At 36.3% G+C, this 18,874-nt stretch overlaps 1 protein-coding gene and 1 pseudogene across 1 annotated transcript in view; both read right to left on the bottom strand.

Moving 5' to 3' along the window:
* Positions 1 to 18,874, bottom strand: part of CORIN (corin, serine peptidase) — a 225,691-nt gene that overhangs the window by 194,851 nt on the left and 11,966 nt on the right. The window contains exon 2 of the mRNA XM_060148234.1: positions 17,458 to 17,658. Coding sequence (XP_060004217.1) covers positions 17,458 to 17,658 — 201 coding nt within the window. The remainder of the gene's footprint in view (positions 1 to 17,457; positions 17,659 to 18,874) is intronic.
* LOC132520134 (U4 spliceosomal RNA) lies at positions 1,506 to 1,618 on the bottom strand (annotated as a pseudogene).

The following is an 18,874-nucleotide window of genomic DNA, read 5'->3' as shown; positions in this document are numbered from 1 at the left end:
GGAAATGAAAATAACTGGAATAGAGGGCTCTGGGATAATTAAGCCAAAACAGAGAAACAGGGGAAGTTTAAACATGGAAATGAATGTACAGAGTTGGAATAGCAAAGGAGCAGAGTCAAAATGAGTAAGGCTGCCCCAGATTCAAATGGGACAGATATAACGTGAACCTAGAGAGGTGGAGATCTGAAAGGTGAAATGGAAGGCAAGAAATACCTGACACAAGGGGGCAATGTTGAATCAATTCTGTTTCTGGAGACACTATAATTTTTTCCTATAATTGAGAAATTTTTTATTATGAATTTTAATGATAATGAATTAAATATTTAATATAGGGTTTAACATATTGGTCTATAAAGACTCTGCTTTCTCTAGGTGATTTTCCTAAAACCATGAAGTACAGTATTTTAATTACAAACAAGTTAATATCAAAATTCCTTTGTGCAAACAATACAGAGAGCAGCCCAACTCTCGATTATGGGAGCAAGTTTAAACTCTACTACAAATGGCACTAGAAAAAAAACACCTTATAAAAGATCCTGAGAAAATTGATAATATGTTGATAAGGTAAAAGAGGGCACATGTGCATTCACTGTACTAGTCTCTTTACTTTTGTGTGTGATTAAAAATTTCTGTGTAAAATGATTTTTTTAAAAAAAAAGATTCTGAAATATTGTTAAGTAAGTAATCTGAAAGCCCACCCATTATAAACCTCCACAAATTTTTGGTAAAATAAAACAAATGTTTTTACGTCAACAGCTGAACTCTCCATAAAGAAAAGGAAATCTCAAGATTGCAGAAATGCAACAGTGAACTGAAAACAAGAGCAGTGAGTATGTGAGATGACATCACAGGAGTGAAGAGCACATGGGTGAACATTTCATGAGCAGATATTGTAATGGCCCTGTCTTGGAGGAAGTCATCAGTCTCAACAAAGAGATGAGGCTTTGAATCCATAGGAAGTACAAATAGGAACCGAGGCCCCCCACACACACACACAAAAAAAGCAGGAACTCAACTAGCTCAGCCATATGATGAGGGAGCTTGTCTGACTCTGCCTAGACTCTGATTTGACAAAAATCTTTCTTTGGACGCTTCTTACTACAGCTCTGGCGCTCCCATGGGTTTGAATTTACAACTACAAATGTGATCCAAGAATCCCCCAAGCCAAAAGTTAACATAAAAATTGGCCCTGGGACAGTGATATCTTGGGGTGACTGGTCAAACCAAACACAAAATTGTCCTAAGTGACATGCCCTGAATCCAAAAAAGTTTATAATCTAAAGTCATAAAATAAACAGAAAACAATTCACTAGGGGAAGGAATAATAATAATCATTAGTCACAATCAGCAGCAATAATTGAAGTCTGAGAACTTCAGACAATTGAACAATCTGACAGAGGCTATAAAAACAAGTATGAATAAAATAACTAAAGACAAAAAGGTAGTAATTAAAACCATTTGAAAAAAATGACACAATAAATAAAGAACTAGAAGATTCAAAAAGAAACCAAATAGAACCTCTAGAAATGAAAAATATGTATGAACATTATAATTTAATTAGCAATAATCATGCCTTGGATAAACCTCATTGGCTATGATACTGCCACTGCACAAAGCTGAACATTATAATTTAAAACTCAGTGAATAGATTAAAATAGAATATTAGATACTGCTGAAGAGAGAACTAGAGAATTAAAGAATAAATCTGAGAAAATACACCAGAATTCAGCACAGAGATTTACAGAGGATGGATGAGAACGTCCAACATAAGAGTAATTAGAGATCCAGAAAGAGAGAATAGAAAATCAGGAGTGAGGATATATTCATAGGATTAATAGCTGAGAACTCTCCCAAACTGAAGAAAGATCTGAATCCTCAGATTCAAGAAGCACACCTTCTAAACAAGATATATAAAAAGATATCTACAATAATAAATGCTGGAGAGAGTGTGGAGAAAGGGGAACCCTTCTATACTGTTGGTGAGAATGTAAATTGGTATAGCCACTATGGAGAACAGTATGGATGTTCCTTTAAAAACTAAAAATAGAGTTGCCATATGATCCAGCAATCCCACTCCTGGGCATATATCCAGAGAAAACTCTAATTCAAAAAGGTACATGCACCCCAATGTTCATAGCAGCACCATTTACAATAGCCAAGACATGGACACAACCTAAGTGTTTATCAAAAGATGAACGGTACAAGAAGATGTGGTATACATATATACAATGGACTATTACTCAGCCACTGAAAAGGATGAAATAATGCCATTTACAGCAACATAGATGGACCTAGAGATTATCATATTAAGTGAAGTAAGTCAGACAGAGAAATTCAAACATCATATATCACTTCTATGTACAATCTTTAAAAATTGATATAAATGAACTTATTTACAAAACAGAAATAGACTCACAGACATAGAAAACTTATGGCTACCAAAGGGGATAGCAGGGGTGGGAGGGAAAGAGATAAATTAAGAGTTTGAGATTAACATATACACACTACTATATATAAAACAGTTAAACAACAAGGACTACTGTATAGCACAGGGAACTACATTTAATATCTTATAATAACCTATAATGGAAAAGAATGTGAAAAAGAGTAAATATCATATGTGTGTGTATATATATATATATATATAGAGAGAGAGAGAGAGAGAGAGAGAGAGAAAGAGAGAGAGAGAGAGAGAACTGAATCACTCTGCTGTATACCTGAAACTAACATGTTATAAATTAACTATACTTCAATTAAAAATAAAGAAATCTATAATATATCCCTTACAGTGAAACCAGAAAGGCAAAAAATAATAATTTTTAAAGCATTCAAAGACAAAATCCAAGTTGTCTACAAGGAAACAAAAATTAAATTTGCATTAAAATTTCTGATAGCATCATGAGTACAGAAAAATGTGAAATAAATTCTTTAAGTGGATGAGTGAAAAAAGATTGTCAGTCTAGAATTCTGTACCTAGTTAAACAATAGTATTGAGGGTGAAATAAGGATAATTTTAGACAAATAAAAACTGGAATAGCCTCCACTGAAAGAACTTCCAAGGAGTATATTTAATTAAGGAGAGAATTTAACCCAGAAGGAAGAAGCAGGATGCAAGAAATTATGGTGATTATTATATTATGTATACTTGAAATCTTTCGTAATATTTGAAAAGAGTGTAACAGCCTTCTTTGTTTAAACACTTCATTAAATTGCCTCAAAATTTTGGATGTTGAGAACCACTGGCTACAGTATCTATTTATTCTTATAGAAACCAGAAACCTAGGGCTTACTGCCTCACTTCCTCAAAAACAGAGAGAAAAATAAGAGTATCCTCCAAATTTTGAAATTTGAAAAAAGAAAGAAAGAAAGAAAGAAACCCTACATCTTGGATGCACAAAGGAAATAAGAGAGAAAATGATATAATTTAAGTTAAATTGTATTACTGAATTATTCCGATTTCAGAATTTTAAACTATATATTTGTTGCCTACATATCCTATGTAAATTGTAATTAAGATTTTATATTATTATAAGATATGCAAAACTGCCTATGTAATTTAGTTGTGAAATGAGGTAAGCAGAAGTGGAAATTTATGTTAAAACAATTATAATGGTGATATCAGTATTCAGTCTGTACATAGTACTGTTTAGAATCTTTAATAGCTATTTATATTATTACAAGGCCACATGTGCTTGTGAAAGGTGAAAGATGTGAGAAATACAGAGTAGTGCAAAGAAGAATATAAAAAGTTACCTATAGTACTATGACTCAGAAATCACCACTGTAAACATTTGGATATATATCATTACTGAAGTCAAACGACCTAAACACAACTTCCAGCTTCCTTACTCACTGCCTTTACAGATGATATTTAAACTCTCTCAACATTAATGTCTTTACTGTACCATGGGGGTATTAACAGTATCTACTTAATGAGGTGTTCATGTAAGGTATATAGTACAATACTTGGCACACAATAACTTTGACTTATTTCACTAGGCTTTTTTTCTTTCATACTATATATCATATATACTTAACATAACATGAATATATTTAACATTACAATGCACTGTACATATTCAATATACATATTATTTAGTAGCCTGCTTATTCACTCCCTAATAGGTCTTGAATATTTCTACATATCAGTATGTATTCTTCCACAACTTCATTTTTAATGGTTGTACATTTTTCCAACATATGATGGATTAAGAGGAAGAGGGGGAAGAAGAACAAAAGACTGATTAAAAACCCATAGGAAAGAGTGGCATGGGCTTATAAATACTACCAAATGTAAAACAGATAGCTAGTGGGAAGCAGCCGCATAGCACAGGGAGATCAGCTCGGTGCTTTGTGACCACCTAGAGGGGTGGGATAGGGAGGGTGGGAGGGAGACGCAAGAGGGAGGAGATATGGGGATATATGTATAGCTGATTCACTTTGTTATAAAGCAGAAACTAACACACCATTGTACAGCAATGATACTCCAATAAAGATGTTTTTTTAAAAAAAACAACCCATAGGAAAGAAATTATAACCCAGAAACAAAAAACACAAACCTTTAAAAATTTTATATATTATAAGAAAGCAACAAGAAAATGAGTTTAACCAAACAAGAACTCAAAGACAAAAGAAAAAAACATTGGAATAAAAGAAAATGAGGCTATAACACTAAAAATATTAACAGTAAAAATATTTAGAAATAATAAAAATTAAAGAAACTTAGGATAATCATTATGAGCACAATTAAGAAGATATATGTATAAGGAAGACAGCAAGTTAACAAAAAAATGTTCCTCTGAATCCAAGAACCCAAAAGTGGAAGAGAAAAATCTTGAAAGATGCTATAAATTTGTTTTCCTGAAATGAAGGAATAACTGAGTCTGCATATGAAAAGGGCAACCATATTTCATTATGACCTCAGAATGACAGACATCAAGATATAAACTATTTAAGTTAATAAGTTTAATAGAATTCTTCAAGAACTGGGCATCAAATGTGTTCCCTGCTCATGGGTTGTCACTTCTTCCAGGCTTTTTTGGTGAACAGAGACAAACTGGTATGTATTTTTAAAGGAGGAAAAAATACTGAGTTTATACCGATATTACCAATTCAAAATTAAGATTATAGGGTTTTAATTTATTTGTTTTTATACTTGTACTTTTTTCTCTTATGTTGAAAATGTTGGTTCCTGAAAACATGAATATAAATACTTATTTGCTTTCCCCTATAATGTACAAACAATAGCTTCAAAATAACAACCCCAATATAATAATAAGTCTACTTAATGGAAGCTTGAAATTGATTAAAGATTTAAATGGAAGACCTGAAACCATAAAACCCCTAGAAGAAAACATAGGAAAAAAGCTCCTTGACACTGGTCTTAGCAAAGATTTTTTGAATAAAATGCCAAAAGTACAGGCAACAATAGCTAAACAAACAAGTGGAACTATATCAAACTAAAAAGCTTGAAAAGACAACTTATGGAATAGGAGAACATATCTGCAAATCATGTATCTGATAAGGGGTTAATAGTCAAAATATATAAGGAACTTACACAACTCAGCAGCAAAAAACCCTAAATAATCCAATTTTAAAATAGGCAGAGGATTTGAATAAACATTTTTCCAGAGAAGATATAAAAATGGATGACGGTATATTAAGGGCCAGGGCTTCAACATATGAATATTGGAGGGATACAAACATTCAATCGATAATATTCTAACCCTGGCCCCCAAAATTCATTGTCCTTCTCACATGTAAAATATATTCACTCCATCCCAACGGCTCAGAAAGTCTTAAATCATTTCAGCATCAAAGTCTAAAGTCCAAAGTCTCATCTAAATGTCATCTAAACCGTATCTGGCTGAGACTCAAGGTATGGTTCATCCTGAGGCAAAATTCCCCTTCAGCTGTGAACCTGTGAAACAAGACAAATTATGTGATTCTAAAACAAAACGGGGGACAGGCATAGGAGAGACATTCCCATTCCAAAAGGGAGAAATAAGAAAGAAGGAAGGGGTGACAGGGCCCTACTTGAACACTGATGGTGCTAGATGTGTCCCCACATATTACCTGCCTTACTGCCTCTCGTGATTGGCTGGAAAATGACCACTTGGCCAACCCCCAAACTCTAGAATAAGCAAAGACTCTTGATTTAAAGTCTTCATTTCTCTCCCAAGGCAACCCTCCCATATTATTTTTTCTATTTTTTGTTGACTTTCAAGGACACATAATATGGTAACATAGTTATTGTGGCTTAATAGCCATCAGATCATCATAAATCAGTCTCCTGAAATGTATATCCTAAAGGCCTTTGTCCAGTGCACATCTGTAAACACAGAACCGCAGCAGAAACAAACTCTCTGCCTTTGATTACTTAATAAACAATGGAAGAATTGGAAAGTAATTTCAAGGAGGGAATTGTAGAATTCCAGAACTCCCACTTCCTGAGGTGATAAAATTCTCATTAGTACCTATAAAAGCATGGTGGGCCTTCCCATAAAATTGAAAACAAAAGGCTCTGCTCAGCTTATCTAAGATAATTATATTATGAATAAGTTTTTAAATCTAAGAATTAAACTATAATCTGATTAAAAATGGAAACTCTAAGACAGACCTTTAAAATAAAACTTTTATAACTGTAAATAAAACTTGATGATGTTTAGAAAAATGATATATTTATTATAGACTAGAAATAGTATGAATTAGCAATCTTGTCTTTTAAAGAATTAAGAATTGAAATGAATCATGTTTCCTTCGGGCTCTGAACCTCTCTTACAGAATTTCTCAAGTTATAAATAATACATTCAGGTCTCAAGGCAGTTTACTAGACAACTGACTACTTGAGGACAGGACTTCTAACTGACCCACCATTATAGTCTACAGAGCCAAACCCCAGAGCTTGGCACCCAATAAGTAGCTGCTTAGGAGCGAATGGTGCTTCTTAGAATATTAACCTAGCCTCTCAGAAATTGAGATGTCTCACAAAACTTGGAAGAGTACATATATGTCAGAGTGAGTTTACACCAATTAATATAATCATAAACAAGTACTGTGAATCTAATCAATTCAAACACCACATGTAGGTATTAGGTTAATGATGCAGAGCAGCAAAAAAGAAGAATAAAGTAAGTTAACACTAAGAGACAAGGAATAGTTTGCATCAAATGTGAACTGTTGCAAAACTTTTGGCTTGGAAAAGTCATTACCATACTCATTCCAACTACAAGTAAGTGAAAAGGCATATTCTTCAAAGACACAAGTAACAGCAAACAGATTCCCGCTGATGGGTTTCTTGCTCTCAGCACAAAATTGTACAAAGACCAAAAGCCTGCGATAGCAAATTGAAAGATTCAGGCAAAAGAATATATACAGTGCCGGTTTTCTTTCAGAACCACAGAGTAAAGTAAATTACACATTTTAAAAAAACTTTTATGTGAGAATCTGGCTTTTAAAAGATCATTTTAGGAGCTTCCCTGGTGGGGCAGTGGTTAAGAATCCACCTGCCAATGCAGGGGACAGGGTTTGAGCCCTGGTCCAGGAAGATCCCACATGCCGCGGAGCAGCAAAGCCCATGCGTCATAACTACTGAGCCTGCGCTCTAGGGCCCGTGAGCCACAACTACTGAAGCCCGCACGTCTAGAGCCCATGCTCCGCAACAAGAGAGGCCACCAAATGAGGAGCCTGCGCACTGCAACGAAGAGTGGCCCCTGCTCGCCACAACTAGAGAAAAGCCTGCGCACAGCAACAAAGACCCAACGCAGCCAAAAATAAAAATAAAATAATTTGTTTTAAAAAAGATCATTTTTGTCCTTGAATTTGATCAGGACTGTTTCTGCAATGCTGTTATCTGCTACCGTTTTTTTTTTTCTTTTTTTTCTGTACATGGATCAAGTGTATGGGGCTGTTCTTCCTCAAGAGGAACCTGTGATAATGAATCTGGAGAAGAAAGTTTTGAGCCAAAAACCTTTTTGATGTGACAATTTAACTCTGACTCTTGTTTGCTATAATAATGTATTATAGGCACATTACCTTTGGGGGAAGATGTCACCTGGGGGGTACTGCGGGATTCATTTTGGAGAAGGGGTCTGGAAGTCTTGCCCAAAAATCTTTGCAATGGGAGGAACGGGACTGAAGCTACAGGAGAGCAAACCAGGTACTGCTCCATTATCCCTTTCAAAAGCCTAGCTCTGCAAATGATTGAGTTCGCTCTCTCTGGGAGGAACCCAATACATCCCAGGGACAGAGTCATCTACAGATGCAATGAGGAAGAAGAAAAGGAGAGTGGGGAGAAAAAAAGAGAGACTCCATACCTACATTCAAATTTCCTTTCTCCCTCTCCCAAGAATTATGCAGATCCTTATTAGAATGCTACCATGCCAGATAAGCAGGCAACAATTATTCAAATGCTTCACTTGTTCTTGCTTAGATATTGATATTAGCCAGAGCCCACGTCTGAATCTCGTAACTGTTCTTTAAGCTGAAAGAATATGATTTAGCATATAGAGAGGGCAACCAACTATACTTGAACCTTGGAGTCTAACACTGGTGGCCAGCAGAGCACATAAGGGATGGTGTCCAGGGTCATGACTACAGTAAATTTTGGAGTAGCAAATTCCTAATGAAGTAGTTTAGGCAGTCCTCAGACTCTCCCAGTTACCAAAAAGAAAACAAAAGAAAAAAAAAACCCACCCATTTCCTCTAAAGCATGTGTCCTTAATTATAATCCAAAGACCTCAATGGGCTTATACATAAAATTTTTGCTGTCAATCCCACTCCTGGGCATATATCCAGAAAAGATGAACACTCTAATTCAAAAAGATATATGCACCCCAATGTTCATAGCAGCATTATCTACAATAGCCAAGATATGGAAGCAACCTGTGTCCATTTACAGATGAGTGAATAAAGAAGATGTGGTGTATATATATATGTGTATATATACATATCTATAAGTATATATGTATATACATATACATACAATGGAATATTACTCAGACATGAAAAAGAATGAAATAATGTCATTTGCAGCAACATGGATGGACCTAGAGATTATCATACTAAGTGAAGTAAGTCAGAGAAAGACAACCGTATATGATATCACTTATATCTGGAATCTAAAAAATAGTACAAATGAACTTAATTACAAAACAGACTCACAGACATAGAAAAGAAGCTTATGGTTACCAAAGGAGAAGAGGTGGGGGGGGATAAATTGGGAGTATAGGATTAACAGATGCACACTACCATACATAAAATAGATAAACAACAAGAATTTACTGTATAGCACAAGGAACTATATTCAATATCTTATAATAAATTATAGTGGAAAAGAATTAAAAATAATATATATATGCATATATATATATGTATATATAACCAAATCACTTTGCTGTATACCTGAAACTAACACAATATTGTAAATCAACTATACTTCAATTAAAAGAAAATTGCTGGGCTTCCCTGGTGGCGCAGCGGTTGAGAGTCCGCCTGCCGATGCAGGGGACGCGGGTTTGTGCCCCGGTCCGGGAAGATCCTACATGCCGCGGAGCGGCTGGGCCCGTGAGCCATGGCCGCTGAGCCTGTGCGTCCGGAGCCTGTGCTCCGCAACGGGAGACACCACAACAGTGAGAGGCCCGCGTACAGCAAAAAAAAAAAAAAAAAAAAAAAAAAAAGAAAATTGCTGTCTATGAAGAAATTAGATTGGATGGGAGAAAAATAGCATCTCTATTTCCATTAACCTCCAGTTGAAATTTAGCATACTTAAATGCTTATCAATGTAGGCAACAATCAGAAAAACTATTTAGAAATCATAGCTATTTTCATATCAACAGAGTTATTACAGACATTTCAAAATATTATGTATGCTCATCCATATTATAAAATTACAGGTATTGACCTAGGCTGATATCATTATTTAATATGTTAATAAATAAATACATGTATTACTATATCATGAATTTATATTTCCAATATTTTGATAACTAGATTTTAATAAAATTGCCTTTCTTTTTGATTCTGTGCAATGTGTTTTAAGCACCAAAATGTTATTCTGAGAAGGCACCTATAAGCTTTACCAGTTTGTCAAAGCAGTACTTGGCACAAAAAAGCTAAGAAGCTCTGCTATAGAGCATCACTGTTTTTCCTGAGGATGTGACAAAAACAGCTAGAACTCAGGTACCCTAAAGCAGTATTTCACAAGTTGAAGAATCAATCGTACAGGCTTTTTCACAGGAAGAAATTATGCAAGTATACATAAAATTAAACACAAACCCCTTTATACCTATAGGTCTAACACACAATGAAATCAATATGTATAAATTAAACATAAATGAAACTACAAAACTAATAAGATTTAAATTAATTACATTAATGAATTAATATTAACAGTGTTCTGCTAAGACACCATGAATATGGTGCTAACTCCTGAAGCACAAGTTCTCCTGTATTTAGGAAGCTTATGCTACCATGTATCCCCGCTGAGTAAGTCTGTTTTTCTCTATTTTAACTGCCACAAAGGCGTCCTTTGTACAACATGCCAGTACATACTTTAGTTCTGCAATTGAGAAGACTACCAAATCTGCCTCTGTTCCTTTCTCGATGGCTAGCAAATGTCTAAGAAATACAGCTTAGCAGCAACTTTATCAAAAATAGAAACACAAATACAGTCACCAAAATTTTATCTCAGTACTTGTTATAAGATGGTTATCCAGGTTATCAAAAGTAGGTGTGCATTATTTTTTAATACCATTGAAATGAAAGCATACATTTAAGAAGTTCTTATAAAGAATTCTTGGGTCCCCCAGAAAAAACTGAGGTCCCTCAGCCCCCAGATGAAGAAATACTGTCCAAAAAACAACAGAGGAATGATGTCATTCACACATATAAGCACAGATTCCCCCTCCAAACCGCACAATAATCTGCAGTCAGTAATGTAGAGAGGTGGGTACATGAATCTGAGAACAGCATAACTGACTTAAGAAGAATATAATTAAGACATCCAGGATTCCACTCTGGACAGGATTAGAAAATGTCAGGGAAAAAGGAGAAGGGACTTTATCTGATTTCAGATGTCTAATTAGAGCCCCTCTCCCCATATTCCATCCTTGGATAGTTTCCTGATAAATAGTAACCCAAGTAAAACTTCAGGACTTGCTCTGATCCTCTTAGCTTCGTATTCTCGCAGAACTCACTCACCAGCTAATAGAAATACTGTGTTAAAAGCAGAAAACTAGGAAGAAAGAATAATCTTAAGGTTTCTGATTGGTATACAAGCTTTCTACAGGCAGCAAATTCGGAGTATGTGTTCAGGGCATTTTGGTACCGAGTTATCAGTGCTAATAAATCACTGCTATTTAGACAGTTTCACTGTCAATCCAAGTCATTTTATCTTCAGGGACTGTATAATTCATTGAGGAAAAAAAATAAATACAAGGTGAAGAATTGTTAGAAGAGTGGTTGAAATAAATTATGGTATAATGAGAGTATGGAAGGCTATTTAATCACTGTAATAATGAATTAGAGCTAAATCATTGTCTTAGAGATATTTACATGAAGTGTCCTTGAGTGAGAAAAACATTATGTAGAAAACTGTACGTAATAAATGTGATCTCATTTTTTGAAAAACAAAAACACCTCTATGTGTATGTCATTCTGTATACAAGTTTGTGTACATATGTTTATATATAATTTATGAGCATGGAGAAAACTGTAAAATCATACACACCAGGTTGTTAAGATGGGCTAACTGTGGGCAGAAATAAGGTAATATGATGCAAAAGGAAGAAGAATTGAAGTGATTTATGCAAAAAAAAAAGGAGATAAAGTCTTCCGTTTTAAAATAATATATATAATATGATCATATTTATTCATTACAGAAAGAAGAAAAACCAATTCCCAATGTTGGAGGAAATGAAAAAGAAGCAGTAGAGTAGATAAGGAAGGTAAAACTGATCGAGGGGTAGGAAATACTTCCAGAATGGCACGGTAAGACCCTCCAAAACTCTGTTCCTCCATAGAAATAGTAAAAACACTGGGAAAAAAATATCAAAATCAGATTTTTCAGAACTTTGGAATTTAACCAAAGGCTTGCAGCAGAGGAACATTTGTTCAAGAAAAATGGCTGAATCACAGTGAGAACTATGAGCTTTGTAGCGGTTTTTGTTTTCAGTTTTGTTTTTTATTGGCTGCGTTGGGTCTTCGTTGCTGCGCGCGGGCTTTCTCTAGTTGTGGTGAGCGGGGGCTACTCTTCGTTGCGGTGCGCGGGCTTCTCATTGCTGTGGCTTCTCTTGTTGCGGAGCACAGGCTCTAGGCACGCGGGCTTCAGTAGCTGTGGCACACGGGCTCAGCAGCTGTGGCTCGCGGGATCTAGAGCGAAGGCTCAGTAGTTGTGGCGCACGGGGCTTAGCTGCTCCACAGCATGTGGGATCTTCCTGGACCAGGGATAGAACCCGTGTTCCCTGCATTGGCAGGCAGATTCTTAACCACTGCGCCAGCAGGTAAGTCCCACTTTGTAACATTTTAACTTGCCATATTCCCATCACCCTCTCCTCAGTTCTACAGGAGCCTTGAAAACCAATGAGCTTGCAACCATGGTATCTATAAAAACCAGCAACCTAGGGGGAAGAACGGGTCTGAAGCTCCCCAAAAAGCCACCCCCAGAGAATTATCACCATTCAACTTGTCTAGAAGCTCCCCGGAAAGGATCCATTCTCAGTACTTGTCTTGATCTCAGAGCTTTCTCTTTGCAAAAAGTTCTATCCCCAGGGTACGTGTGGAAAACAATCTGTGGCAATTGTTTAACATCACAGTTACCTGAGGCAAGGATACCTGTTGTAAATAAGAGGCTGACCAAAACACTTAAAAGGAAGAACTAGGGAATGAGATGTCTGAAGAGGCCTTTGAAAAGCTCTGACATATTCCCTGGGATACTAGAAGGCCAGGGCTGTGCCTATATCCAAGAAAAATATGAAAAGCCAGTCACAAAAGCCACACATTTATTGTATGATGCCCTTTATATGAAATGTTCAGAACAGGCAAATCTATAGAGACTGAAAGTAGATTAGTTTTGGACACAGGCTGAGGGAGAGGGGAAATGAGGAATAATGGATACAGCATTTCTTTTTGCAGTGATGAAAATGTTCTAAAATTAGATAGTGGTGATAGTTGCACAACTCTGTGAATACATTTTAAAAATACTGAATTATATGTATTAGAGGTCAAATTTAATGGTACGTGGATTATACCTCAAAAAGCTTTCTGTAAGTGAATGAGAGGTATGATGTAGTTTTCATCTGATATAGAAGGTTTAGGAGCTGGTCATCAAAGAGCACAATGAGAGAACAAAACACTTTATGCTTTCAGCACATTAGCCCACTCTCATGTCACTTTAATTCCTGATTAGAGTTTCTAGGCTATTTTATTTTGTGCCATATTATTTTTAACCCAAAAGCTCTTGGTTGGTCAAAGAGTTTTTCCCTCTCCTTAAAATTCAATTTATGCTTAAATATTTATAAAATATATAAGAAGAAAAGATGAAAATAAAAATCTAAACACAGAATGCAACCTAGGAAAATCCCTTGCTGAGATACAGCATGAAAGCTAGCTATGGGCCTTTTTCCTTTCCATATTACAACTGGTTTTCAAAATGTAACTAATGAAACTCCAGATGTAACAGATGTCACATAAAGCCTATTTCACATTTACAAAGCTCTGCCACACAGTGTAACCTAGGAGGCATCTGGCTAAAACTTTACAAACTGCAGTACTCTGTGCTTTGGCATGATATTAAGGAACCCAAAAGGAAGCGTCTTAAGGAAAGGCTATTTCCTGGTACTTTTTGCCAGGAGTTCTCCCCTTTGTTTTCTACCCAGGATATTGAGAAGGACAGAATGTCTCGCCACTGTAGTTTTGGACTAGAGTGGACTCAAAAAGCTTTTACATGTGCCAGCAATTTAGAATGACACTTTAATTAGAGAATAATATTTTTTTAAAAAAGGAATAAAAGTAAATTCTCTGCTAGGTGTTAGTAGAGAAATTAGCATTAAATTATACTTTAAGTAAAATTGGTTAAATAAATATCAAGTGATAAGTGTGATTTGGCATCACCAATAAAAAGAGGTCAGATATTAAATTTTTGAAATGACTGTAGTTCATTTATTTATTCATTCAACAAATATTTTGTTGAACACTGGCTATAAAGCAGTAAACAAAATACATTACTCTCCTGGAGCTTAAAATTTGCTCAGAAATGCTCCTGCTACTGAAAAGAAAGCAATGAAATTAAATAAGGAAGCATGAAATACTTGAAAGAACGCTGGTCCAGGAGTCCCAAGACCTGAATCCCAATTCCATGGCTACCAATTAGTAAATAAGTGACACCGGATACATCAACTTAATTTCCCTAAGCCTCAATTTCATACCTTGAAAAATGGTCTGTATACCTGTCCTGCATACCTTGTCAGCTAATTATAAGGGCCACAGAGAGATAAACAACAAGGTCTTACTGTGTAGCACAGGGAACTATATTCAATATCCTGTGATAAACCATAATGGAAAAGAATATGAAAAAGAATATATATATATGTATAACTGAATCACTTTGCTGTACAGAAGAAATTAACACTGCACTGTAAATCAACTATACTTCAATAAAATTTAAAAAATAATAAGGACCACAAAGAAAATATTCAAACTTGCCCTGAAAACTATCAAAAGCTCTATACTCACAGACTAGCAGTATTACTTAAGTGTATGAAAAACTATCAAATCCCTAACAATAAATAATTTTAGTTATTATAGACAGTCTATTGAGGGTCTATGTGGTGAGACAGTAAAGCCCAAGGCTAACTGTCAAGTACATTAACAAGACAGAATGACACATTTTCAAAGGTTTTGACCTTTCTACATTTAATCATTCTAATTTCACCTGGGTTTCCTTTACATGTCAAATTACGTTCATATTCTCAAGCAATGTTCCACCCATAGGAAGAGAAAATGAGTCAAACAGACTCCCATCAAACTTCCAAACTGAGCAGCAAGGACCATATGTTTCTTTACTCTTCAGGGTATGTGTTTGTCACCTCTATTTGAATCTTAACAAATGACAGAACTTTCAAAATAGAGACAAATCCACCTTGTAAAAGAAAATAACAATTGCTATAATTGCAACCACATTAATTGGACTGAGTTTTTGCTTAAATTACTTCTGCCCTTTTGTTGAAAAACACTGCCCTAAGAATAATGAAGTGCTTGTTATAAAGCAGAAACTAACACACCATTGTAAAGCAATTATACTCCAATAAAGATGTAAAAAAAAGAAAGAATAATGAAGTGCTTAAGACATGACTGAAATATTAAAAACTTCAAACTTAAACTCTTGAGGAAAACAAATTTTACTTAGCATAATTTGGGTTTGTAGTATTACCGTCAGGTAATGAATATGAATCCGTATAAATCGCTGGTGAACTCTTAAGCATAAGAAACAGATAATATCTATCAGTGCTCCATGAAAGAACGGAAGCCAAACATTCTGACTCTTTGGGGCTAGAGAGAGAGAATAATCCTGCGTTTCTTCAGATACTAGCAAACATACTATGATAGCTTAAGAGTCAGCTTAATCCTTCCCTTCCTGGCTCAGAATGAAAATAAATATTCTGTCCTAGACCTAAGATGTGATTTCCCTTTGGAGGTTTTCAGGAAGGAGGGAGCAACAAACAAGAAAGTGATCAGGGATGAATGGGTTTTGGGTAATTTTCAATCACATAACCTTGTTTTAGGAAGTAGAAAGTAAGACTCAAGACAACTGCAGAGAAAGCTCTTAACAGTGACTGTGCTCTGATTACGATTTATCAGCACTGACTAGGTAACTTTCCACACTAATCCACTCCCACTAGCATTCTGGAAGGTTAGTAACTTTACTAAAAAAATTGGAGGGGTATTGAGGGATAGAGTCACATTCCGGAGCATATCATCTGTTGCCATCTAACTGGACCCATCTCCACGCTTTCTGTCTTCTCTCTCTCTCTGCAAGCACTTTTTCTGGAATAACTGACAAATATCTCCATGTGTCCTCAAATAGAAGTTTTGGCCATGCCATTTTCCTCAAGGTGTGTTTATTTGTCAGTCACCAACAAGTAAAATAAATTGCATAGCCAATAAAACCAGGAAATGAGAAAGAACACACAGACACCTCAAAAGCAAATGAAGGGAAATACTCCTGTCAAATCCCTTGGCATTCGATTATAGAACTGCGTGCCTGGTCTTCTCACTTCTCGCTGTAAGCATCTCACTGCCAACATTTTCACCACATAACTAATTGACTGTAAGGCAATTTTGCAATGAAAGTAAACCACCTGGTTGACAGTTTGGTTTCAACGGGTTGAAATGTGTTATCATTTCTTCCAGTTAGAGACGTTATTGATGGCTTTATTGAGCTGACAGAAGACGATTTGCTTTGTGTTGGTTTCTTATCTTGAAACACTGCACTGGAGGAGAAAGAGGCTGAGGGCCCCAGAGGTGCAGAGCTGAACCTACATTTCCCATAGAACTTTGGAAAGTCTATCAACGGACATGTGACAGTATGCGAGGAACAAACACCAGTGGAGAAGGCTTTCAGAGCGCAATACAGAACTCAGTTACAAATATGCATCCTAGTATTTGGAAACTGATACCTCTCTTAACAAAGGAACAAATTTTAGCAAAAAAGATAAAGTGCAATGCTGAACAAGGAGACAAATCAACAAGCAAAAAAAAGTGTATAAAAATACTATAAACAGAAGACTTGAAAGACAAGGTACAACTCACAAAATAAACTCAGTTATTTGTACAGTGTCACCATGAATCTACACACATTTTAAACATATTCAAAAATTTTGTATTTAGCAATGTTTTTTTAATTGTTATTCATTTCCCACATTTCATTATGTCTTTTTAAATGTCCCTCTTTCATTTTATATCTTTCATGGTAAAATTGCCTTACAACCAATTAATTATGAGGCAGAAATGCTTACAGCAAAGATGTCTAAGGCAAAGATGCTTACAGCGAAATTACCTCGAAGAACCACAGAATTAGGATACCTGCCACAAGGCACCAATAACAAAATAAGTAACTTAGTTTACTTATTAATTTAACCATCTCAAAATAAGTAACTTAAAAAACAGAACCAACGTAAAATCAACACTGTCATACTGGGGCAAGCAGCATAAATTTTTATGTCTCAGAAACACTGAATGGCATTGGTACCTTTTTATTTCTTACTCCAGTCCCTATCTGGATGGCTGAGCTGAGGGCATTTCATGTTTAGTAACAGGGCACATGCTTGCTAGATAAGGGAGCAGAGCTTTTCCTGTGTGACCAGTAAGTGATTGTGATTAAGAGCATCAGCACACTTAAAAATCTACCTGTGGGTTCCACAGACATTAAAGGGCCCAGCTATTTAGTACCTTCAGACTTACTTGTGCTCCTGTGATCTTGGTCCCCTGGGAGAGAAGCCTCCATAGTCCAGGCGGGAATGTGTTGGGTGGGATTGGCAGTAGATGTCCCGGTGCTCTCGTTATGAGTTGTACTTGGAAGAATAACATCGTACACATGGACTTCACCATCAGTGACCAAAGGTTCACTCCCGTTTGATTTAAAATAGGCTTTTTTTAATGTTCCTGAAAGACCAAACAAAGATATTTTAAAACATTACTAGAAGTATTTATTTTACTTTATTTTAATTTTACTTTCTTTTTTTTAAATTAATAAATTCATTTATTTATTTTTGGCTGAGTTGGGTCTTCGTTTCTGTGTGAGGGCTTTCTCTGAGGCAAGCGGGGTCCACTCTTCATCGCAGTGTGCGGGCCTCTCACTATCGCGGCCTCTCTTGTTGCGGAGCACAGGCTCCAGACGTGCAGGCTCAGTAGTTGTGGCTCGCGGGCTCTAGAGCGCAGGCTCAGTAGTTGTGGCTCACGGGCCCAGTTGCTCCGTGGCATGTGGGATCTTCCCGGACCAGGGCTCGAACCCGTGTCCCCTGCATTGGCAGGCGGATTCTCAACCACTGCACCACCAGCGAAGCCCCTTATTTTATTTTTATTTATTATTTTTGGCTGCACTGCGTGGCTTGCAGGATCTTAGTTTCCCCAACCAGGGATCCAACCCGTAACCCCTGTAGTAAGGGTGCGGAGTCCTAACCACTGGACTGCTAGAGAATTGTCTAGAAATATTTATTTTAAAAAACGTATTAGGGAAACTCTAGAGCTGCTTTCCCAGGCAAACGCAAAGAGAAAATGATGGCCAGCAAGACCACCCACTTCTCGAGACAACCAGTAGTTTCTCTTCTGTCGTAGATCACATAACCCTGTGAGGTGGCTATTGCTTCTCAAGAGCTAAAGGTTTAGAAATTGAGTCTCCCATCCAAGTTTCCTAGTGCCCAAAGAATTTAGGGCAATTCTACCTCACCTGGGACTCACCACAAATAAAATGCGGCAAATCTTACAGTGTTTCCTTCCTGCTTTCTCAGTGTCTCAATTTCACACATCATTTTAGGCTCCTCAGTACCCAGGACACAAGCTCTCCCTATCTTTCTACCTTCCACAAAGGACAACAATGCCAGCTTACCTGCGGCCTTCTATTTCTCCACACTTGGCACTAAATTTCAGTGAACGACACACAACAGATAATAAAAATAATAGGGCTCAAATATTTCCCAACACTCGTAGAAACCCCCCCCCAAAAAAGTAAAACTCCAATTCCAGCAAAACTAAAAGAAGAAACTATATTATCTTCATCTTCGACCAGAAGCTATAAATTTGATTATAAGAAATAGGCATTAAACTAAGACTATCAACTGGTCACTTTCTCAAGGTATTTATTCATGGACAAAATAAAGAG

The sequence above is a fragment of the Lagenorhynchus albirostris genome, chromosome 4, assembly GCF_949774975.1.
Source record: "Lagenorhynchus albirostris chromosome 4, mLagAlb1.1, whole genome shotgun sequence".
In the NCBI taxonomy this organism is placed as follows: domain Eukaryota; kingdom Metazoa; phylum Chordata; class Mammalia; order Artiodactyla; family Delphinidae; genus Lagenorhynchus; species Lagenorhynchus albirostris.
The sequence above is the reverse complement of the archived record's forward strand: the minus strand, read 5'-3'. Positions and strand labels throughout refer to the sequence as shown.